Here is a 25,436-nt window from a genome sequence, read left to right as displayed (position 1 = left end):
TTTTTTATTATTTATTTATTTATTTATTCTTGTTTTAGGAATTTGTCTTGGGATTCTCGTAACTCCATTCGAAAGAGACGAATTTCTTAACAAATTATGTAATTAATTCTTAGAATGAAATAGGTTGTATTATGTAATTCGTGTATAAGTGCAGAACAGATAGTGATAATAACGATCTTAGTAGTACAAATATAGCTGTTACTGTTGGAATTAGATACGTTCGTAACATTATTGCCAACTAGTTGCTGCATCGTCCCAATTTCGTGTGGTGGTGGCGAATTTCAGAACTAAAGCAAGTGAATGATAAAGGCACAAGTCCTAAATGGCAGAAGTCCTAAACGGCAGAAGTCCTAAAAGGCAGAAGTCCTAAAGTGCAGAAGTCCTAAAATGCAGAAGTCCTAAAGTGCAGAAGTCCTAAAATGCAGAAGTCCTAAAGTGCAGAAGTCCTAAAATGCAGAAGTCCTAAAGTGCAGAAGTCCTAAAGTGCAGAAGTCCTAAAATTTAGGTCTAGTGCCCATATTTTTAGGACTTCTGCATTTTAGGACTTCTGCACTTTAGGACTTCTGGATGTCACCCGAATGACATACCATACAGTGGTCAGTTCTTAGTCCTGTATATGTCTACCAAATTTTATGTTGATCCTCGCGTTCGAACCGAAACATGTCCCTTGTTAGTCAATATCTAGATTAGGGCTGCTTCCTGTTTTTAATTACATATCTGACACTGTTATTTGTTCCACTATATCTAACATCTCTCATTCGTCTTCTGTTCGATCCTGCTTATTCTCTCCATTCCTCTCCACACCCACATTTCAAAAGCCTCTAGACTTTTTAAAATCGGTTTTGCACAATATTCATATTTCTGTCCATAGAATACAATAATGCACACAAAAGTTTTATGAATCTTTTTCTTAATTCTATGCAAGGAGTCATAAACAATACTTTTCTTCATTCTAGTCACTAATCCAGCTCTCCATAATCTGACCTCTCAGAAATCCGAACCTCGAGATTTCTTACATGTTATCTCTTTATCATATCATCCACAAGGAGACATATAACGTTATATCTGTCCAAAAAAATTGGAAATCTTCCGTAAGTTAGAACACGGTCTTCTCTAAAAGCTACTAAAGTACTTTTGGGAACAGAAAGTAATTATAAATACGACACAATCATCTCTATGTACTTGAAGTTTGAGAATGAATTTGATCTTTATTACATTGACATGCAGTCAGGACCATGAGAGCCTATTGGGTTGAAAAATGACAAATTTACATTTTTTACATTTTTAGCTCTAGTGAAGAAAAAATGGATATAAGTGCTAGTGTAACTTTAAAGTCTTTTGTTCATAGTGATAATCAGCTTCCATTGATTTTAAAACTGCTCTTCGTTTAAATTGGAATTTGCAATTCGTGAAACTGTGCTTTTTTTTTATCGTATTGTTTTTATAATTACAAAGTTTGTTATTGCTTAATCTTAGTGTTGTTTTCCTGTTCATAAAATAGAGAAACTTGCAGAGCTCACGATACTGATAGTGCAGTATGAGAAGAACCAGGCCATAAAAGGTACTCTGTGTCAGTTGTTGGATACTAATTGTAATTATGATTATTATTTAATGTTCTGAGCCATTTTGATTAATGGCCGAACGTTTTCTTCAAAGTTTTACAAAAAATAATAAATAAATAAATAAATATGACCTTGTGTTTCCCCTACCTGAATTGACCTAACTCCTACCTAAGCATCAAATACTTTATGTATGGATATCCGATGTTATGTCTAGACAACGCATTTGTTTTTATTTTTAAATGGTGTAACTTTTATTCTGAAAACTATCCATGAAGCGTCTTCTGGTGTCTTCTGAAACTTTTCTAGTGTAATGATAGAAATAACTGTTGCTGATACTGAACTGAAGATGAAAACAGTGTTCGATCTGAAAACATTCAACAACGAGACATCATCTGATTAATATCCCGATAAACAGTTATTTGCAGAAACAAGAACCGTATCAAAATTTGGTGAATTTTAAATTAATATCATTTGATGGTTTGTTCCCGTTACCCTATGGTTGTATGTTAATTTGAAGTCCCTCTTCATTCAACCAAAGACGGGTTTTCTAATTTTGGGGAAATACAATATCAGGGATATCTTTACAAAAAGTGTAGGAGATCCAAGGGATGAATGAAGTATACCTTTTCCGTAGTAGTTTCTGAATATTATTGTAAATTCTGCTTGCTACACATTCACTCTTAATGTAAAGTACTAAAAATACAACTTTCCATTGCTTAGAATTCTTCATAGCTAATCGTGTTACATGTTATTACTTAGTGAATAACATTTTTGTTTCTAAATAAGTAAATTGCAAACCTTTGTGAGAATATTCAAAATTCGCTCTTCTTCTTGTGATGCAGGTTTACATATTTCTCTAATCAGTTCTTGTGGTACGTCATCTAATCGTCGATACATCCAGTCAGTTGAATTGGATCTATCCGTTAATACTGCACAACTACCTGTAAGTTAAAAATTCAGTTCAGTACTAAAATAATAACGTACAATTTTAATGTTAATGTTGTGCATAGTCTGGTGATTGAATGTTGTTTCAGGGATGAATGGTGGTGAAGTTCAACGAGAGACATTCAGAATGTCAGAATCACATAGTGTGCAATTGTGAAAACAAAAACATTGCAGAAGAAAATAGAATTGCCATCAGCAACATAGTAGCAGATCATAACACAAACACTTGACACGTCAGTCTTACGAGTTTAGAAATGCGCCTAAGCACCGACGTTTCCCTTCCCCTCCTCTCAAAGCCTCATTGAGTTCTTTCTTTTTTTAAAAAAAATGAGAACTTCTAAACGTAACTCGTCTACGTTGTAGATCTTCATCATCTAATAGAGGATGGTTCTGAGCACAACGTTCAATTGCAAACTTTTTTCTCTCCAAATTCGAAGAGAATCACATTTCTTAGACCAAGTGATGTATTTGTACAAGATGAATTTTTAAGTTAACAGAGAGAAGTACAAAGAAAATTTAAGATATTTCCAGTCAAACACAAACAGAAGACAAATTGATTCAGAAAGATCTATAGTGGAAATGGAATTATTTTAAATATTTTTTTAAAAAAGAAAAATACTTACCAGACAAGAATTACTAACAAAAAAAAGGCAATGCATTAGCAAGTTCATGTCGGAGAAGAACGGAAGTCAGAAGACATTTAGTTATTGGAAGTAAAACAAATTTTGAAGGAAATGAAATAGAGAAGATATTGATGCTGAAGATAGGAAAGAGAGACACAGAAGACAAGATAATTTGAAAATATCTAGAAGTAATGGTGCTCAGGTGAACCTCGTGGAGGATAGTCATTCGTAGAAAGAATTGATGATTAGAAAACTGTCCTAAGGTAGCGCAGAAAACGAAACGAGTTAGAATTTTGTGACGAGATTCGAGACAAGACAGCTTTTCCAATAAAAACCAGTTGAGAATGTTCCAAGAGCATTGCCAGAACGAACTTCAAAACAATGGAAAGATATTGATCAACACTAATATAATCTCTTTATGACTTACGGTTCCCGAGATATGCTTCCTTAAATCTCCAGAAATCGGAACTATTTTTGGTCAATATTTCGGGAACGGTAAGTCATACAAAGATGATATTGGTTTTGATCAATACTTAAGAGGATGATAAACATTTTGGTGCTAATGTCAACTGGCGATCACTGACCAAACCAGTGGTCAGTTGAACACTAGTCACCGGGTACTATTCGGTACCAAAATGTTCACCTTTTTGTTAGGTATTGACCAACGCCAATATCATCTCTCTATAACTTTTGGTTCCCGAAATATGACCCCTTAAATTTCCAGAAATTGGACAATTTTTGGCCTATATCTCGGGAACGGTAAGAATGACGCTAAAAATTCCATAACTTTCTCAGATAGCTTTTGGTGCTCTATCGAATAGAAGGCTCAAAATTGAAAACAAATAGCAAGTAACAGACATATAGACATAGAGAATTCAAGTATCGAACTTTTTAAGTTCGTTGAAAATATACATTTCGAGGTAAGACATTACTTTCATGACACATTTTTGAGACGAAATAGCCTCAACACTTGTCTCTCTCGCCTCCATAATTGTGTGAGCATTTATTTCTGCCAAATACGTAATTCCTCAAGATGAAGAATCAATTTGGAATATTACGCTTATCACCAAGATAGACTCGATTCAGGAAAAATCATGAATGTGATGTGAGCCCTATGGCCTGAATATAATTTGTTCTTCTTACTATTGTTATTCAAGTATAACAGAAAATTTTATATTTGAATTTCTGGGAAGGGATTTTTTCCAGAAGGTTAATGTTGTTTATAGTGTTATATGTTTATTTAAAGTAACGTGCTGTAACAAGAGGCTAATCATGTTGAAATCGACTATAATGTAAGATTCCGCATGTCTTCACATGTCTTCACATCATGCGATAACCATTTGTGTACTACATGTGTTGACAGCAAACAAATACAACGCAGACGACAGTTACGAAGAGGAGTCGCCCACAATCGCGAAGACAGAGATCACCGAAGGTAGCCGATATTTTAGGATAAAAGACAGCATCACGCTTCAAAAAGCATTAATCTACCCAGGCTGATCAAACCACCTAAAGCTCTAAGGCGCCTGGTCACTGGGAACACCTTACCCTCTCACGACGCTTGGTCAATTGAGAGATACCTTTCCTTAAGCCCTACGACGCTGGGTCATTGGGTTCCCTTTCTCTTTCACGACGCCCGGTCACCGAGAGACACCTAATCACACAAACTTATCCCATCTCACGACACCTGGTCAAAGAGAGTAACCTCACCTACAAAAGCCATATGACACCTGGTCATTGGGTTCCTTCCACTTCTTACCTAAAGATTATTAGTGGAACTACTTATTGTAATATATGTCTGTATTTAAGAAGATCTTTTATAATAAAGGTTGATGGGAAATTCCAAATTCCCGTGTACGATAATTGTTTTACCTTACATAAACTGAGAAAATTTCACAATAAGATCAAGAATTTACAGAGAGTTTTCACCAGCATATAAGGCAGAATTAGAAATTTTTCAAATACAACAGAACGAAAATGAGTTGGTCGATTCATATTTCTTAATAAAATTAAGGGCCATTAGACAGCTAATGCCTGCGGCTTCGAAGGAACAGAAGATCCATTTTCTTTCATTGAGACTACAAACATTTCTTTTTCTTTTCTCTTTCTTTTTTACAGAAGATAGCATTGGAATACTTTCAAACAGTCCAGCAGTTGCAGGATCGACTCCACGAATTAGAAAGGGCTCGGGACCTCATGCAGAAGAGGAACTATAAGGAATTGTCACAGGCAATTCATTCTTTAATCGGCCAACCTAACCGCCCCTCAACATTTCCTTTAAATTACTTTCATAACCAAACAAATCCTAGTTCGTTAATGCCAACCTATGCACAACAGTCAACTTCTGCAGTACAACATACCCAACCTGCTCTTTGTTATTCGCAATCATTACAGTCTGTATTTCCATTGCAGAATATTTACCCTCCACAGTCAACTTCCATTCAGCCTGAAGTTTTAAATCCGCACCCACCCCCACCAAAGTCAAAATCCGCCCTTACTAACTCCTCAGACGGACCTCACTAAACTAGCCAATTGAATGGCCGAATTATCAATAATAGTAGCACAGAATGCCATGAAGACTAATTTCAGGCGTAATAACGGAAGAAAACATAGTCAAGGAAACAGACAACGAAACGCGGGCGCAAAGAATAGTGGTGGTAGGAAAAATAAAAATTTTGTAAAAGCCGATAAAATATCTGTATGCCCAATATGTTATAAGAACCACGGTGCATCTTCATGTTGGAATAATCCAAAAAATTCGAATCAAGGAAACGCAAAGTCAAGCCTCGCGAGCCATTTCAGAAGTTGGCGCGGGCCACACAGAAACCAACACAATTAAAAAACCCATCAAATTCAAAAATAACAGGCAATAGCTGAAACTTTTAATGATACGGAGGACAATTTTTTCACTCAGGCAACCTACAACGATCGCCGAGAACACGTCAAGCTGGGAACAGAAAATAATAAATGATTACTTAATATTAAAGCAAATTCAAGCAGTCTGCCAGTAATAATAGACACAAGATCCAGTCTTAGTTTATGGTACAGACGAGACGTACCTCCAAATTGCAAATTAATACCATTTCAGACTCGTATCAAGGGCATTGCTAACAATGTTCTCACTTTGAAGAAAATAGCTCTAATTAAATTTAAAATTGGCACCACTACCTTTTCACATTATTTCCGCCTTATAGATGCAGACTTCAGTCCGATTTTTGGGAACGACATTCTCATTTGACTTTTTTCTCAAATACACCTAGAGCATAATTCTATATTATTATATATAAAAACTGGGAAGCCTACTTTTCCCAAGGAAAACAAGGGGCGGAGGAAATGTCGCAAGCAACTACTTGTTCTTTACAATTGCAGAGAAACGCAAATGTATTTACAGCTAGTAAAGTTACAATTGCTGCAAAATCTCATTTCTACTTTCCTATTTCAATTCCGAAGAAAACTCATGACGCAGCATTTTACATTGTCACTCCACTGCAATCAATATTAGAACGATGGATTGGAGGCAATGAACATCCAAATACCGTACGTTATTAATCTCAGGCACATCAGTGGCGTACACAGTGGTGGACGTAAAAGAATTTTCTTTCAAAATAGAAGAAGACGAAAAGAAAAAAAACATTAGGACTCAAGAAGAGATACAGGAAAGGTTAAAACAGGTAAAACTTTTAACATTGACCTTTTTAATATAAATCCCGATTTACCGGAATACCAGCGAATAGCTGTAAGCAATCTTATATATAAAAGAGAACGCACAAATCCTTTGTTCCCTCATCACGCTAATACGGCTGAACCAATTTCTTTTATTTTTGGGGGGTTATTAGGATTTGGACCCTAGATGGTTTTTATCATATCACTTTAATTTTTAATTACCAGTGTCTTGAGATAATTGACCATTCAAGTGTCCATAACGTACAAATCCTTTGTTAGTTCATCATAGGTATAAAAATAAACGTATTTATATGCAACCCGCATGACCGTGTCACTCGGCGGGTTAACATAAATGACAGGCGATATAATGTTAACATTTACTGCAATCTACTATGGTTTTTATCATATCACTTGAAAGCGAAAAAGTAAAAATTATCTAAGTAACAAAGTTTATTGCGTTCCGGGGTGACCGCAGCGAAGCGGGGCGGGTTAACATAAATGACAGGCGATATAATGTTAACATTTACTGCAATCTTCTATGGTTTTTATCATATCACTTGAAAGCGAAAAAGTAAAAATTATCTAAGTAACAAAGTTTATTGCGTTCCGGGGTGACCGCAGCGAAGCGGGGTGAACGCTGCTAGTTTATTATACAAATACTGTTTTTTTCATACCGTACGGAGGATATAGGTTATTTTAGGGGATACGAGCATAAAATACGCATAGATAAAAGTGCATCATTTCGTCCCCGTTCCCCATTAGGAATAAGGGATCAAATTGATAATCAGATACAACAACTGTTAGATGCCAAAATCATAACTGAGACACAGACGAGTAATTACTCTTCGCCTCTAATTGCAATCAAAAAACCAAACAGTTCATATTTCAGGCTTGTGTTGAATCTACAAGCATGTAAAAGTTATACCAAATATTTAAGCATCCCGTTTCAGTCTACAGAAGACGTTTTGCAGGTTTTAAAAGAGAAAACCCTAATTTCGACCCTGGATATTTCTCAATCATACGTCCAAATCTTACTACATACAAAAACCACTAAATACATGACTTTTGAGGTGAATCATACACGCAAAAGTTATAAATTTCTCAGGTGCGTAATGGGCCATTGCTCAAGTTCCCAATCTTTGACTATTGTCATTAAAATAATATTAGACGGCTTACCAAAAGCATTACCAAATTTTCCGATGACCTCGTCATTTGCTAATATACGTGGGAACAACAACTCTCAAATTTGGAGCTTTTATTCCAAAAACTACGGAAGCATGACTTTAGAGCCAATCCCAAGAAGACACACTTGCTATATAGAGAACTCCCAGTATTAGGATTCCTTGTATCCGGAGAAAAGATTAGCATCTCTCCGAAAATAGCAAATAAGATAAAGAATTTTAAGAAGCCGACTACTAAGCGAGTACTCAAGAGTTTTATGGGTCTTTGCTCTTATATTCGAAGTCATATTAAATACTTCACTTCCAAGGTAGAACGGTTTCAACAGCTCCTTACTAAAAATGCTAAATTCAAATGGACCGAAAAACACGATGAATTATTTGAGAAGCTGAAAGAAGACATCTTGAATGTCCCATTTCTCTACCATTTCGACGAAAAGATAGAGATAAGACTCTATACTGATGCGAGCTCACACCAATTGGGGGTGTTGGTACTAGCTTGTTATAACCCCCAAACAGACGAAGAAAGAATTGTTTCATATTGCAGCAGTCGTGTTACAACTGCAGAAACTAAAAGCTCAGTGTGGCAAAAAGAACTATATGCTTTACGCAAATTCAGATATTTTCTACTTAATCGTAAGTTTAAATTGTTTACAGACGCTAAATGTCTTACTTTTCTATACACGCATCCGGACAAATTAGGAAAATACACACGTTATAGACTTTTCTTAGCCGACTATAATTTTTACATCTGCCATATTGAAGGAAAGAAGCACCCGGCCGATAGCATCAGCCGCTTAGAACAAAACAGCAATGATACTCCAGAACCCACGGACCTACATCAAGCAACCGAGGATATGCATGCATACCGTTCCAATTGTTTAGAAGATCCCACTTTCAAATACAACAACCAGGATCTTTGAAGAACTTACGGGAAGAATAGCGCAAAGATGACTCGTATGCTGACATAATAGCAGTTTTGGAAGGGAAAGAACCAACAAAAAGTTCTACTATAAGAGCAGCTAAGTAATTTCCCTTAAAAGACAACCTATTTTACCGTACACAAAAATATTCAGAACTTGGATTAATTTATCTTTTGTGTATCCCGAAAGGTTTGGCAGGACTATGGTTCGAGTCTATTCACAAGGATCCGTCAGCACCTAATTTTGGGTTTTCAAAGACATATAAGACCGTCTTCAATAAATACTACATCCCAAACATGAAGTCCTACTTAGCATTTTGAATTAAGAACTGCAGAGAGTGTCAACTCTTGAAGAAACTCCCGAAAAACCACAAGGAGAACTCCTTCATCACCCACCAGGCTTTATAGGAGAGGATCTTATCCACACGAAGAAGGGAAACAAAAATAAGTTTTAGTTGCCATCGAAACAAGCACTCCTTATATAGTGACGAAAGCTGTTAATAGCATCACGTCAGATACAATTGAACAATTCTGATTGGAAGAAATTATTTTAAAATTTGGCGCCTTTCGTTTTCTTCATCTGGACAAACATCCAGTGCACAGAGCGAAGAAAGTTAAAAAACTAGCCGAAATATTCAATTTTGAATTTAAGTTCTGCTCTGCTTTTAATCACCAAGATATAGGATTAGTAGAGGTCATTAACAAAACTCTACAGAATTCCTTAAAGTTTTTCGTCCAACAAAATCATGAAACATGGCCAAAACTATTATCTCACATCTCTTTTTTGGTTTAAACAGTTTCGTCCAATTACGAACGAAGAAATCAGGTTTCTTTTTAATGTACGGGTACGAACTAAGGACTATCGTCGATTACCAATTACAGACCAACTTGTAAAATTAAGAGAAAGAATACGTCAAAATTTACTCAAGGCTCATGCACAACAAAAGAAATATTTTGACAAGAAACATAAGCAAGAAACTTTCCACAATGGAGATCTATCTATATATATAAAAGAGAACGTACAAAATCCTTTGTCCGCTCATCACGCTAATACGGCTGAACCAATTTCTTTCATTTTTGGGGGGTTATTAGGATTTAGACCCTAGATGGTTTTTATCATATCACTTTAATTTTTAATTACCAGTGTCTTGAGATAATTGACCATTCAAGTGTCCATAACGTACAAATCCTTTGTTATTCGTTCATCATAGGTAAAAATAAACGTATTTATATGCAACCCGCATGACCGTGTCACTCGGCGGGTTAACATAAATGACAGGCGATATACAGCGGAAAATAGCTTGAATCTTCTGTTTAAAATTTTTTAATTGATTTGCTTATTTTTACAGACACTTTTACAATATGCCAGCACCGGGATGACCGCAGCGAAGCGGGGCGGGTTAACATAAATGACAGGCGATATAATGTTAAGATTTACTGCAATCTTCTATGGTTTTTATCATATCACTTGAAAGCGAAAAAGTAAAAATTATCTAAGTAACAAAGTTCATTGCGTTCCGGGGTGACCGCAGCGAAGCGGGGTGAACGCTGCTAGTAGAGTATGAATTTATTTTCCCTTTCCACGGGTCGGTGAATCATCACAATGGACAGACAGGTACTGCGGACCGGCCACAATACTTTCAAAACTAAATAAACTCTACCGAGTTCGCATGCCCATACTTTCAGAGAGAGAGAGAGCAGAATATATCTATAGACAGAATGAAACCATATTATGATTAGGAACACATGTAATACTGGGATAATGAAGAACGCAACAGACAGGAAGAAGGAAAAAGAGGGAAAGAAGAGAGGAAAACAAGAATGACATGATTCCAGCAGATGCGAACCAGCGACACGCGACGAACACTCTTCATGTTTCAGCAGCAGTGAAGAGAAAAGAAAAGAAACACAATATTCAAAAGCAGAAAAGAAGATATAACATATGATACGGCTAACTATCAGAAGTGACCAAATCTAGTACGTAACTTAGTATTCACATTACAACAAATCCCTCGTCTTTATTTTCTCTCTTATAATTCCTCACCTGACTGCATTCTGTCATCTAGACTGCCTGCATACTTACAGTTTCCTTCAACGAAAAAAAAAATGCAAGCCAGCATTTTTCTTTCCGCCTCGAGCGAATGAATTTCACAAGACCAGCAACAATATTTTTTCTCGCTTCTCCGCCGCGAATCACATAATTGTCACTAACATATTAAAGTATATATACAGAGTGTTCAGAAATTCAGGATTTTCAATTGACAAACTTTCTTCCGACATGAATACGTTTATCATAGTAGTGACTTGAACCATTATATAAGTGTGTTCTGTCATCCATTTCCTACGACTAGTAAGAACTAGACCGATATTAGAATCTTTTCTATAATAGCACCCTATGTCTTGAAAACTTCATAAAATATACTACGGTCATTACTATCAGTGACGTAGTTATAATTATTAATTATAACCACCAAAGCCTCGACAGCCTCTCCTTTGAGGGAGATGAAGTAATGTATACGGATCCTGCTTAGGCTAGAGGACAAACTGTTAATGCTTCAACTTTAACTTTCTTTGTGTGATAATGTCTTATACAGTGTTATGTCAGTTACCAGTATTTTTAACTTTGATTTTGTGTTCAAATGTTTCAGTGTATTTATAGTGTATACTGCGACCAATCTGCAGATTCTCAATAATGGTAAAAAATAATCCTGTGGCTTATTTTTTTCTACGCCACGGGGGTGTAAGTTTCCGCATGTCTTCACATCATGTGATAACCATGTGTGTTCTAAACATGTTGACACTAAACAAATACAAAGCAGACGACAGTTACGAAGAGGAGTCGCCCATAATCGCCAGCAGTCGGCAAGACGGAGATCACCGAAGATAGCCGACATTTTAGGATAAAAGACAGCAGCACGCCTCAAACAGCATCAATCTACCCAGGCTGATCAAACCACCTAAAGCCCTAAGGCGCCCGGCCATTGGAAACACCTTACCCTCTCACGACTCTTGGTCAATTGATAGATACCTTTCCTTAAGCCCTACGACGCTCGGTCATTGGGTTCCCTTTCTCTCTTACGACGCCCGGTCACCGAGAGACACCTAATCACACAAACTTATCCCCTCTCACGACGTCTGGTCAAAGAGAGTAACCTCACCTACAAAAGCCATACGACGCCTGGTCATTGGGTTCCTTCCACTTCTTACCTAAAGATTATTAGTGGAACTACTTATTGTAATATATGTCTGTATTTAAGAAGATCTTTTATAATAAAGGTTGATGGGAAATTCCAAATTCCCGTGTACGATAATTGTTTTACCTTACATAAACTGAGAAAATTTCACAATAAGATCAAGAATTTACAGAGAGTTTTCACCAGCATATAAGGCAGAATTAGAAATTTTTCAAATACAACAGAACGAAAATGAGTTGGTCGATTCATATTTCTTAATAAAATTAAGGGCCATTAGACAGCTAATGCCTGCGGCTTCGAAGGAACAGAAGATCCATTTTCTTTCATTGAGACTACAAACATTTCTTTTTCTTTTCTCTTTCTTTTTTACAGAAGATAGCATTGGAATACTTTCAAACAGTCCAGCAGTTGCAGGATCGACTCCACGAATTAGAAAGGGCTCGGGACCTCATGCAGAAGAGGAACTATAAGGAATTGTCACAGGCAATTCATTCTTTAATCGGCCAACCTAACCGCCCCTCAACATTTCCTTTAAATTACTTTCATAACCAAACAAATCCTAGTTCGTTAATGCCAACCTATGCACAACAGTCAACTTCTGCAGTACAACATACCCAACCTGCTCTTTGTTATTCGCAATCATTACAGTCTGTATTTCCATTGCAGAATATTTACCCTCCACAGTCAACTTCCATTCAGCCTGAAGTTTTAAATCCGCACCCACCCCCACCAAAGTCAAAATCCGCCCTTACTAACTCCTCAGACGGACCTCACTAAACTAGCCAATTGAATGGCCGAATTATCAATAATAGTAGCACAGAATGCCATGAAGACTAATTTCAGGCGTAATAACGGAAGAAAACATAGTCAAGGAAACAGACAACGAAACGCGGGCGCAAAGAATAGTGGTGGTAGGAAAAATAAAAATTTTGTAAAAGCCGATAAAATATCTGTATGCCCAATATGTTATAAGAACCACGGTGCATCTTCATGTTGGAATAATCCAAAAAATTCGAATCAAGGAAACGCAAAGTCAAGCCTCGCGAGCCATTTCAGAAGTTGGCGCGGGCCACACAGAAACCAACACAATTAAAAAACCCATCAAATTCAAAAATAACAGGCAATAGCTGAAACTTTTAATGATACGGAGGACAATTTTTTCACTCAGGCAACCTACAACGATCGCCGAGAACACGTCAAGCTGGGAACAGAAAATAATAAATGATTACTTAATATTAAAGCAAATTCAAGCAGTCTGCCAGTAATAATAGACACAAGATCCAGTCTTAGTTTATGGTACAGACGAGACGTACCTCCAAATTGCAAATTAATACCATTTCAGACTCGTATCAAGGGCATTGCTAACAATGTTCTCACTTTGAAGAAAATAGCTCTAATTAAATTTAAAATTGGCACCACTACCTTTTCACATTATTTCCGCCTTATAGATGCAGACTTCAGTCCGATTTTTGGGAACGACATTCTCATTTGACTTTTTTCTCAAATACACCTAGAGCATAATTCTATATTATTATATATAAAAACTGGGAAGCCTACTTTTCCCAAGGAAAACAAGGGGCGGAGGAAATGTCGCAAGCAACTACTTGTTCTTTACAATTGCAGAGAAACGCAAATGTATTTACAGCTAGTAAAGTTACAATTGCTGCAAAATCTCATTTCTACTTTCCTATTTCAATTCCGAAGAAAACTCATGACGCAGCATTTTACATTGTCACTCCACTGCAATCAATATTAGAACGATGGATTGGAGGCAATGAACATCCAAATACCGTACGTTATTAATCTCAGGCACATCAGTGGCGTACACAGTGGTGGACGTAAAAGAATTTTCTTTCAAAATAGAAGAAGACGAAAAGAAAAAAAAACATTAGGACTCAAGAAGAGATACAGGAAAGGTTAAAACAGGTAAAACTTTTAACATTGACCTTTTTAATATAAATCCCGATTTACCGGAATACCAGCGAATAGCTGTAAGCAATCTTATATATAAAAGAGAACGCACAAATCCTTTGTTCCCTCATCACGCTAATACGGCTGAACCAATTTCTTTTATTTTTGGGGGGTTATTAGGATTTGGACCCTAGATGGTTTTTATCATATCACTTTAATTTTTAATTACCAGTGTCTTGAGATAATTGACCATTCAAGTGTCCATAACGTACAAATCCTTTGTTAGTTCATCATAGGTATAAAAATAAACGTATTTATATGCAACCCGCATGACCGTGTCACTCGGCGGGTTAACATAAATGACAGGCGATATAATGTTAACATTTACTGCAATCTACTATGGTTTTTATCATATCACTTGAAAGCGAAAAAGTAAAAATTATCTAAGTAACAAAGTTTATTGCGTTCCGGGGTGACCGCAGCGAAGCGGGGCGGGTTAACATAAATGACAGGCGATATAATGTTAACATTTACTGCAATCTTCTATGGTTTTTATCATATCACTTGAAAGCGAAAAAGTAAAAATTATCTAAGTAACAAAGTTTATTGCGTTCCGGGGTGACCGCAGCGAAGCGGGGTGAACGCTGCTAGTTTATTATACAAATACTGTTTTTTTCATACCGTACGGAGGATATAGGTTATTTTAGGGGATACGAGCATAAAATACGCATAGATAAAAGTGCATCATTTCGTCCCCGTTCCCCATTAGGAATAAGGGATCAAATTGATAATCAGATACAACAACTGTTAGATGCCAAAATCATAACTGAGACACAGACGAGTAATTACTCTTCGCCTCTAATTGCAATCAAAAAACCAAACAGTTCATATTTCAGGCTTGTGTTGAATCTACAAGCATGTAAAAGTTATACCAAATATTTAAGCATCCCGTTTCAGTCTACAGAAGACGTTTTGCAGGTTTTAAAAGAGAAAACCCTAATTTCGACCCTGGATATTTCTCAATCATACGTCCAAATCTTACTACATACAAAAACCACTAAATACATGACTTTTGAGGTGAATCATACACGCAAAAGTTATAAATTTCTCAGGTGCGTAATGGGCCATTGCTCAAGTTCCCAATCTTTGACTATTGTCATTAAAATAATATTAGACGGCTTACCAAAAGCATTACCAAATTTTCCGATGACCTCGTCATTTGCTAATATACGTGGGAACAACAACTCTCAAATTTGGAGCTTTTATTCCAAAAACTACGGAAGCATGACTTTAGAGCCAATCCCAAGAAGACACACTTGCTATATAGAGAACTCCCAGTATTAGGATTCCTTGTATCCGGAGAAAAGATTAGCATCTCTCCGAAAATAGCAAATAAGATAAAGAATTTTAAGAAGCCGACTACTAAGCGAGTACTCAAGAGTTTTATGGGTCTTTGCTCTTATATTCGAAGTCATATTAAATACTTCACTTCCAAGGTAGAACGGTTTCAACAGCTCCTTACTAAAAATGCTAAATTCAAATGGACCGAAAAACACGATGAATTATTTGAGAAGCTGAAAGAAGACATCTTGAATGTCCCATTTCTCTACCATTTCGACGAAAAGATAGAGATAAGACTCTATACTGATGCGAGCTCACACCAATTGGGGGTGTTGGTACTAGCTTGTTATAACCCCCAAACAGACGAAGAAAGAATTGTTTCATATTGCAGCAGTCGTGTTACAACTGCAGAAACTAAAAGCTCAGTGTGGCAAAAAGAACTATATGCTTTACGCAAATTCAGATATTTTCTACTTAATCGTAAGTTTAAATTGTTTACAGACGCTAAATGTCTTACTTTTCTATACACGCATCCGGACAAATTAGGAAAATACACACGTTATAGACTTTTCTTAGCCGACTATAATTTTTACATCTGCCATATTGAAGGAAAGAAGCACCCGGCCGATAGCATCAGCCGCTTAGAACAAAACAGCAATGATACTCCAGAACCCACGGACCTACATCAAGCAACCGAGGATATGCATGCATACCGTTCCAATTGTTTAGAAGATCCCACTTTCAAATACAACAACCAGGATCTTTGAAGAACTTACGGGAAGAATAGCGCAAAGATGACTCGTATGCTGACATAATAGCAGTTTTGGAAGGGAAAGAACCAACAAAAAGTTCTACTATAAGAGCAGCTAAGTAATTTCCCTTAAAAGACAACCTATTTTACCGTACACAAAAATATTCAGAACTTGGATTAATTTATCTTTTGTGTATCCCGAAAGGTTTGGCAGGACTATGGTTCGAGTCTATTCACAAGGATCCGTCAGCACCTAATTTTGGGTTTTCAAAGACATATAAGACCGTCTTCAATAAATACTACATCCCAAACATGAAGTCCTACTTAGCATTTTGAATTAAGAACTGCAGAGAGTGTCAACTCTTGAAGAAACTCCCGAAAAACCACAAGGAGAACTCCTTCATCACCCACCAGGCTTTATAGGAGAGGATCTTATCCACACGAAGAAGGGAAACAAAAATAAGTTTTAGTTGCCATCGAAACAAGCACTCCTTATATAGTGACGAAAGCTGTTAATAGCATCACGTCAGATACAATTGAACAATTCTGATTGGAAGAAATTATTTTAAAATTTGGCGCCTTTCGTTTTCTTCATCTGGACAAACATCCAGTGCACAGAGCGAAGAAAGTTAAAAAACTAGCCGAAATATTCAATTTTGAATTTAAGTTCTGCTCTGCTTTTAATCACCAAGATATAGGATTAGTAGAGGTCATTAACAAAACTCTACAGAATTCCTTAAAGTTTTTCGTCCAACAAAATCATGAAACATGGCCAAAACTATTATCTCACATCTCTTTTTTGGTTTAAACAGTTTCGTCCAATTACGAACGAAGAAATCAGGTTTCTTTTTAATGTACGGGTACGAACTAAGGACTATCGTCGATTACCAATTACAGACCAACTTGTAAAATTAAGAGAAAGAATACGTCAAAATTTACTCAAGGCTCATGCACAACAAAAGAAATATTTTGACAAGAAACATAAGCAAGAAACTTTCCACAATGGAGATCTATCTATATATATAAAAGAGAACGTACAAAATCCTTTGTCCGCTCATCACGCTAATACGGCTGAACCAATTTCTTTCATTTTTGGGGGGTTATTAGGATTTAGACCCTAGATGGTTTTTATCATATCACTTTAATTTTTAATTACCAGTGTCTTGAGATAATTGACCATTCAAGTGTCCATAACGTACAAATCCTTTGTTATTCGTTCATCATAGGTAAAAATAAACGTATTTATATGCAACCCGCATGACCGTGTCACTCGGCGGGTTAACATAAATGACAGGCGATATACAGCGGAAAATAGCTTGAATCTTCTGTTTAAAATTTTTTAATTGATTTGCTTATTTTTACAGACACTTTTACAATATGCCAGCACCGGGATGACCGCAGCGAAGCGGGGCGGGTTAACATAAATGACAGGCGATATAATGTTAAGATTTACTGCAATCTTCTATGGTTTTTATCATATCACTTGAAAGCGAAAAAGTAAAAATTATCTAAGTAACAAAGTTCATTGCGTTCCGGGGTGACCGCAGCGAAGCGGGGTGAACGCTGCTAGTAGAGTATGAATTTATTTTCCCTTTCCACGGGTCGGTGAATCATCACAATGGACAGACAGGTACTGCGGACCGGCCACAATACTTTCAAAACTAAATAAACTCTACCGAGTTCGCATGCCCATACTTTCAGAGAGAGAGAGAGCAGAATATATCTATAGACAGAATGAAACCATATTATGATTAGGAACACATGTAATACTGGGATAATGAAGAACGCAACAGACAGGAAGAAGGAAAAAGAGGGAAAGAAGAGAGGAAAACAAGAATGACATGATTCCAGCAGATGCGAACCAGCGACACGCGACGAACACTCTTCATGTTTCAGCAGCAGTGAAGAGAAAAGAAAAGAAACACAATATTCAAAAGCAGAAAAGAAGATATAACATATGATACGGCTAACTATCAGAAGTGACCAAATCTAGTACGTAACTTAGTATTCACATTACAACAAATCCCTCGTCTTTATTTTCTCTCTTATAATTCCTCACCTGACTGCATTCTGTCATCTAGACTGCCTGCATACTTACAGTTTCCTTCAACGAAAAAAAAAATGCAAGCCAGCATTTTTCTTTCCGCCTCGAGCGAATGAATTTCACAAGACCAGCAACAATATTTTTTCTCGCTTCTCCGCCGCGAATCACATAATTGTCACTAACATATTAAAGTATATATACAGAGTGTTCAGAAATTCAGGATTTTCAATTGACAAACTTTCTTCCGACATGAATACGTTTATCATAGTAGTGACTTGAACCATTATATAAGTGTGTTCTGTCATCCATTTCCTACGACTAGTAAGAACTAGACCGATATTAGAATCTTTTCTATAATAGCACCCTATGTCTTGAAAACTTCATAAAATATACTACGGTCATTACTATCAGTGACGTAGTTATAATTATTAATTATAACCACCAAAGCCTCGACAGCCTCTCCTTTGAGGGAGATGAAGTAATGTATACGGATCCTGCTTAGGCTAGAGGACAAACTGTTAATGCTTCAACTTTAACTTTCTTTGTGTGATAATGTCTTATACAGTGTTATGTCAGTTACCAGTATTTTTAACTTTGATTTTGTGTTCAAATGTTTCAGTGTATTTATAGTGTATACTGCGACCAATCTGCAGATTCTCAATAATGGTAAAAAATAATCCTGTGGCTTATTTTTTTCTACGCCACGGGGGTGTAAGTTTCCGCATGTCTTCACATCATGTGATAACCATGTGTGTTCTAAACATGTTGACACTAAACAAATACAAAGCAGACGACAGTTACGAAGAGGAGTCGCCCATAATCGCCAGCAGTCGGCAAGACGGAGATCACCGAAGATAGCCGACATTTTAGGATAAAAGACAGCAGCACGCCTCAAACAGCATCAATCTACCCAGGCTGATCAAACCACCTAAAGCCCTAAGGCGCCCGGCCATTGGAAACACCTTACCCTCTCACGACTCTTGGTCAATTGATAGATACCTTTCCTTAAGCCCTACGACGCTCGGTCATTGGGTTCCCTTTCTCTCTCACGACGCCCGGTTACCGAGAGACACCTAATCACACAAACTTATCCCCTCTCATGATGCCTGTCAAAGAGAGTAACCTCACCTACAAAGGCCTGGTCATTAGGTTCCTTCCACTTCTTACCTAAAGATTATTAGTGGAACTACTTATTGTAATACAGTGTAACCTCCCTTAACGGACACCTCTCAATAACGGACACCTCTATAATACGGACAGATTTTTTTGTCCCGGCAAAAATATATGTTCTCTTATGGAACAAAACCCTCCCTTTTACGGACACTCTCAGATACGGACGCGGACAGTCCTTTTTTCCCCAAACGTTTCAATAACCTCTTCATAACGGACAGGAATTTTTCTCGATTCTGCGTTATATTACAGGAGACAAAAGTTTTTTCCCCACAGGTGTATCTATCATGAGTCTAGACCGGTGAACCATCAAACAGAACACCTTCAAGCTAAACTTCAAATTCTTTTATTCTGCCCTCAATAAATTGCTTTCTGGGGGAAATTCTAGAAAACCTTCAATAAGCTATAACACTCATGCAGGGTCAGTCGTATGGCCAAGAATTCTATACGAAAGATCTTTCCTTCCCTAACAAATTTAGTCCTTTTTCCTCTGGACCTTGCATCTTTCCGACAATTTCATAGATAACAAAACAAACGTTGTTTTACAATAACATTTTCAACGAACAATGTTTCCTCTCTTACATTTTTAGTAAAGCAACTTTCTCTATGATGATATTCTTTGCGATTGGGGCTGAGTCAACAAACATATGCACTCCCAATAACTTGCCTTTTCATCCATTCCGCCAGTACGTACGTACGTACGTACGTACACACACACACACACACACACACACACACACACACACACACACACACACACACACACACACACACACACACACACACACACAGATATTTTTTTCGCAACCGTACTGAGGATTCTCAGAGGACACTAGCTAATGAGTTTAGCCGGTTAGTTGGTTCTTAACGCATCTTTTGAGAAGGTCCTGAAAATTTGAAATAAATGAAAAACTCTTTCCTCCCGCTTTCCCCTCCCATGTAGGAAGAAAATGATCATACATGCATTATCTTTTGCAATATACGAATATATTAACACATCCCCCAGCAATAATACTATTTAACATAAATTAATTTCTCCTTCATCCCTTGCAGTAATTCAAATACATACTAAATAGAGTATTTTCATATTGAATTTTACGTATTTACGTTCATACATAATATATCTACTGTATATTACTCCATACAATTACCGTTGCGAGAAATTAAATTACTGTAACCTCTCTGTAACGGACACCTCTCAGTAACGGACAAAAATTCATGTCCCATTGGTGTCCGTTATTGAGAGGTTTCACTGTATATTTCTGTATTTAAGATGTTTTATAATAAAAGGTGATGGGAAAATCCAAATTCCCGTGTACGATAATTGTTTTACCTTACATAAACTGAGAGAATTTTACAATAAGATCAGTATTGAATGGAAAAACTTACCTGTCACAAAATCCTTTCTTATGCCCAATCTGCCTTCGTATAAACTTTCATAGTACAAACATTCCGAGAAAGTCCTTGTACTAGCTTCTTCCATTAAGTGTTTAGTAACCAATAAAGATATAGGATTTTGTTTCTTCAAGTGAAGCAAGGTCTCTTGAGCCCATTTAGAAGGATCACTTTGAAGCGACTCCATGATTTTATTAACGGTGGGCTGACAAAAATGATCATTAACATTCTTCCAAATCATCCTTACATCTGAGTGATTACACTCTGGTTTACCATATTTTTCAATTGTGTGTCGGAGACTACTTGATGTCTGTTTTGGACGATTTGTTAGTTCTTTCAGAAGAATGTCAACACCGATGTATGGAGCACATATAGTATCAACTAGTTTAAGTTTCTTTGCATCTTTAGCCATCAAAGGCTTTCCTGTAAGGGCTAAGTATGTTCCTATCGAATACGGAAGACGCGATAAAACATAAGAACTACCGTAATCTACACATAACCCTACGGAACACTCTGGTTTGGACAACCAAGCATCTTCTTGGATTATAGTGATACTTGATGCGTTAGTTAGACTGCAACCCAATCCAACAGATGAACCATGAACGAGGGAGATGACGTTGCCAGGAAACTCTCGAATCATTCTCACTGTTTTAGAAAATAAACTTGTAATGTGATAGACGCACGGATATCTTTGTAAATAATCATGAACGTTTAATAAATCACCACCTGCTGAAAACATGTTTCCTTTACCGCAGATTATTACAGTATCAACATTCCCATACCATGATTTGAGGACTAACTGAAGGCATTCAGCCACAGGTATTGTGATTGCGTTATGGGCATGAGGTCTGTTCAGTGTTATTATTCCAATGTCATTCACACGTTTAATTAATAAATCATTTCCCTGTATTGCCTTTGAAGCATTCAACTTGATTAACTTTTGCAGTACCTCCATAACTCCTACAAATAAAAAGAGCAACTAATTTTATTTGCTATAAATAATATTAAACTAATATAATAATTGAATTAACCTACAGTTCCTAACAATTTATCAGTAGCTCAAGAATTATCAATGGCATATACTTGCTATTACTTAAATCACCGGTAATATTTCGTAATCTTGATAAGGTTAGTTCGTACATTTTTGTAATTTTCGAGTACTCCAGATATTTGATAACGGTGCAATTATCGAAACAAGACTAAATACTGCAAACATATTTGTTAAGCTTAAGCAGATTATGTACAGTTATTAACAAGAAAACTAGACAATATTCTGCTTTTGTAGTGGCAAGTTAACAAGGAGCAACACCAGTTTTCATTTACGTAAGTTTTGTTTCACGATGTGGATCTACAGTAGACTTCCAAACTTTGTGAATTCAATAATGAACAGGAAATAGTACATCAATAACTGCTGGTTGCAATAGAAGGATAAAATGAAAGATAGAACCTATTCCTTGGACATTGTATCCATATCGAAAGACCACTACCAAAAAACCATTATTGCAGTGGCGGTTTTAGCGGGTGGCCAGGTAGGCACGAGCTTACCCAAAATTTTTAATATATATATACATATTTATTATATATATATTAAATATATAATAATATATATATATATATATATATACTTATATATATATACTAAAAGATACAACAAAGAGTAAATGTATTTTCCACTATTTACATTAATGGTAAATAATTATTTAACAAATAGCATCAACTACTACTGTAAAAGTAATTTTCTACTGTCATTAATCAATCAAAATTGTATATGTATCCATAAACGAGGGAGTGGGCCTACCCAAAATTGAAATCCTAAAGCCGCCCCTGCCATATTGTTTTTCCTCTATGAAAGTTAATATGGAAATAGGAAATGGTTGTTGATGTCCATTACTTCAGGTTGCAATAAAAGAATAAATCAGAGATAAAACGTTCTTTTAGTATTGGATTCATATATAAAAATAGCACTTATCGCTGTCTATTTTTGTTTTACCATTGCTATTATGAGTGTTGAAACCAGAAATCTATGATTTCCACCACTTTCGGTTTGAATGAAGAAATAAAAGTCAAAAGAAAACTTATTCTTAGGACTCTGAATACATGTCAAAAAGCTGTTTCTCGTTATCCATTACCATTTCTCTTTGTGACTATCAATATTGTAATAATACGGAAGAAATAGTAAATTTCTAACATTTCCACTTTTAGTAGAAGGATTGGAGAGGAAATTGAAACCACTCTTCGGAAGTAGAATAGATTTCAAAAACACATTTCTCGGTTGCTATTGCGGTATATGTTCTATAACGAATAATGTTGAAACTGGAAATAGTTGCACGATGATAGTCCGCACTAAAATTATGATTAACATTTAAACTTTAATGTTTCCTCTTCTTCCAAACTTATTTCCCAGTTAGCTGGGATTGACTTTTCAGAGCGCTGTCCTTTCAGCGTTTCTACTGATCTAAATAAATCTATTTCCCTGACTTCTCCCTGACCTTTGCTAGGAAATTCCCTGACTTTCATGACAGGTGTCGGATAACGTTGACTCAAGGATAAATAACCGCGAATATTCATATATGAGAACATTTATTCCATAAAGACAAAATAATAATCAATTGCTCATACGTACATTCCACCCATAAAAATCTGAACAACATTCCATACTGTGATCATTAATTTTTGGCCTGTTGCTGACAACAAGCTGAAATTGGTGTACAATTAATGTTGGAAAAAAATATTTTATAAAATTTCCCTGGCTTTCAGTGATTTCCAGTCTTTTTCCCTGAGTTTCCCTGACCTGCACCGTTTTCCCTGAATTTTCCCTGACTTTCCTGATTTCCCTAACTAGTAGGAACCCTGTACTTCTATCTTGTGTCATATCCACTGTGAATTCACACTCCACTATATCATTTCTCGCGCAACCTCTGCACCTTTTTGGTCGGCCTTGCGTTCGTTTCCTATTCAACTCAATAGTATCCACTCAGTGAGCTACGTATTCCAAAAGTTTTCTTGTTACATGTCCAAATCATCGAAGTATATAGTTTCTTGTAGCTCTTCTGCTACTGGTATTACCTTTACTGTTCCTCGGATCACTTCATTCTTAATGTTGTCCTTTCGCATCACTCCACACATACACTGCAGCATCTTCATCTCCATATTATTTAACTTCTTCATCGTCTAATATTCTGCTTTGTATAACATGGCAGATCTCAATATTGTTTTCTAACTTTTCCTTTTAAGCTTTTTTTCTGTAACATTGATCCAAAATACTTGAATTTGTTCGCCCGTCGTATTCTTGTATTTTCGATTACTTTTTTTTTTTTTTTTTTTTTTTTTTTTGCTGGATGGGCAAAGATGAGTACCTCACGTAACATCGCAACAAATCAAGCCGGTATCTGTCTCCTGCCAAGCCTTTTGTAGCATGTTGCGGTCAACATTAACAATTCATTTCATGCTCGCTGTTAACTCTTACGCGATGGAAAGTGGAAACACTGAATGAAAACTAAATTTTGAAAAGTAACCTTTCGAAGCTCATGTCCTTCAATAGCATATGTTTATTAGATTACAGTCATCATTTTGACTTGCTCTATACAGCGTTATATCGTTTGAAATGCTGCGGATAGATTTTTCTTAATATTATTGTTTCACTTATAGTCCAGAAGGTATTACGTCGTTGGCTTCCCGCCCTTGGACCTGCTCGTCACTGGGGGTGTGGTAAGAGGGTAACCAATCACCACCAACCGTCTACTGCGCTCAGCGAGCCACGAGTAACCAAGCTGGCCACTCTCCATAAACGTCACTACAATTTTTCGCGGGAAGCCAACGACGTTATACCTTCCGTAGTAAAGTGAGCGTTTCAGAAATAGAAAAAAATTCCCTTTATTTCTAGTAAAAATGAGGAATGTTCACTTCTATTTGTATTTGAAAAACGGGACAACTGAACAGAAAAACCAATGTGAAATGAATAGCATACCCAAGTGGTGATCTGATATAAGACCTTGACCTTAATGTTGTAAACCTAACCTGATATTTGATATCGTCCTGTTTTAGAACCGAAGAAAGACCGGAAAACGATTGACAATGAAGTTTCCATGTTTAAAACCGGATAGCTTCAACAAGGTGAAAAAAAAAAAAAACTGTTTTCGAAACTTTAAAAAAGTTCTTTTGTTTTACCGAAAGTCAGGCTAATACCGAAAAAAAATATCTAGCATTCAATATTTTTGATGTGATATCTCTAGGATAACGAGAACTTAATGCTTGCCGATTATTATTCAATATACACCTTCAAGTGACAAGTATTTCGTTCGGAATACTGTTCCGAACTAGCACTTGTTGCAGGCCTTCGTGTGATTGTTATCAGTGGTAAAGAACAAATTGATTCTGTTAATTGTCTGTGGACTGCTCAAACATCATTGGTTCTGAAGCATACACATATAGAAAATAATAATAATAATATTAATAAACAAGTAAACAAAGAGATTTCGTGAAATATCCTGAAAGTAGATTTCCTCCGTCACAGCTGACTATTGTACGTGGTGTTGTTGTTGAGCACTTCTCCTCCTTCAAGGAAGGCATCTGGGAACCAGAAAGCATTTCCACATGTGTCGGTGATCCTTGGCTCTCGTTCAATCTAACCTTTATTCTTGTATGTGTCACCGAAGTTCGCTAGTTTATAAAATTCTATAGCTTAATACCAGTGATTTCACGTTGTAGTAGATATTTATTTAATGTATAATAGTTTGA

General features: G+C 36.5%; 1 protein-coding gene across 1 annotated transcript in view; it reads right to left on the bottom strand.

Annotated features, from left to right (window-relative positions):
• Positions 1-21,654, bottom strand: part of LOC145667812 (3-hydroxyisobutyryl-CoA hydrolase, mitochondrial-like) — a 29,588-nt gene extending 7,934 nt beyond the window's left edge. The window contains exons 1-2 of the mRNA XM_081735244.1: positions 20,694-21,654; positions 2,361-2,503 (exon numbers count right to left, since the gene is read on the bottom strand). Coding sequence (XP_081591370.1) covers positions 2,361-2,503; positions 20,694-21,654 — 1,104 coding nt within the window. The remainder of the gene's footprint in view (positions 1-2,360; positions 2,504-20,693) is intronic.
• Between the last annotated feature and the right edge of the window lie 3,782 nt (positions 21,655-25,436).

The sequence above is a fragment of the Thermobia domestica genome, chromosome 13, assembly GCF_964235325.1.
Source record: "Thermobia domestica chromosome 13, izTheDome1.hap1.1, whole genome shotgun sequence".
Classification (NCBI taxonomy): domain Eukaryota; kingdom Metazoa; phylum Arthropoda; class Insecta; order Zygentoma; family Lepismatidae; genus Thermobia; species Thermobia domestica.
The sequence above is the reverse complement of the archived record's forward strand: the minus strand, read 5'-3'. Positions and strand labels throughout refer to the sequence as shown.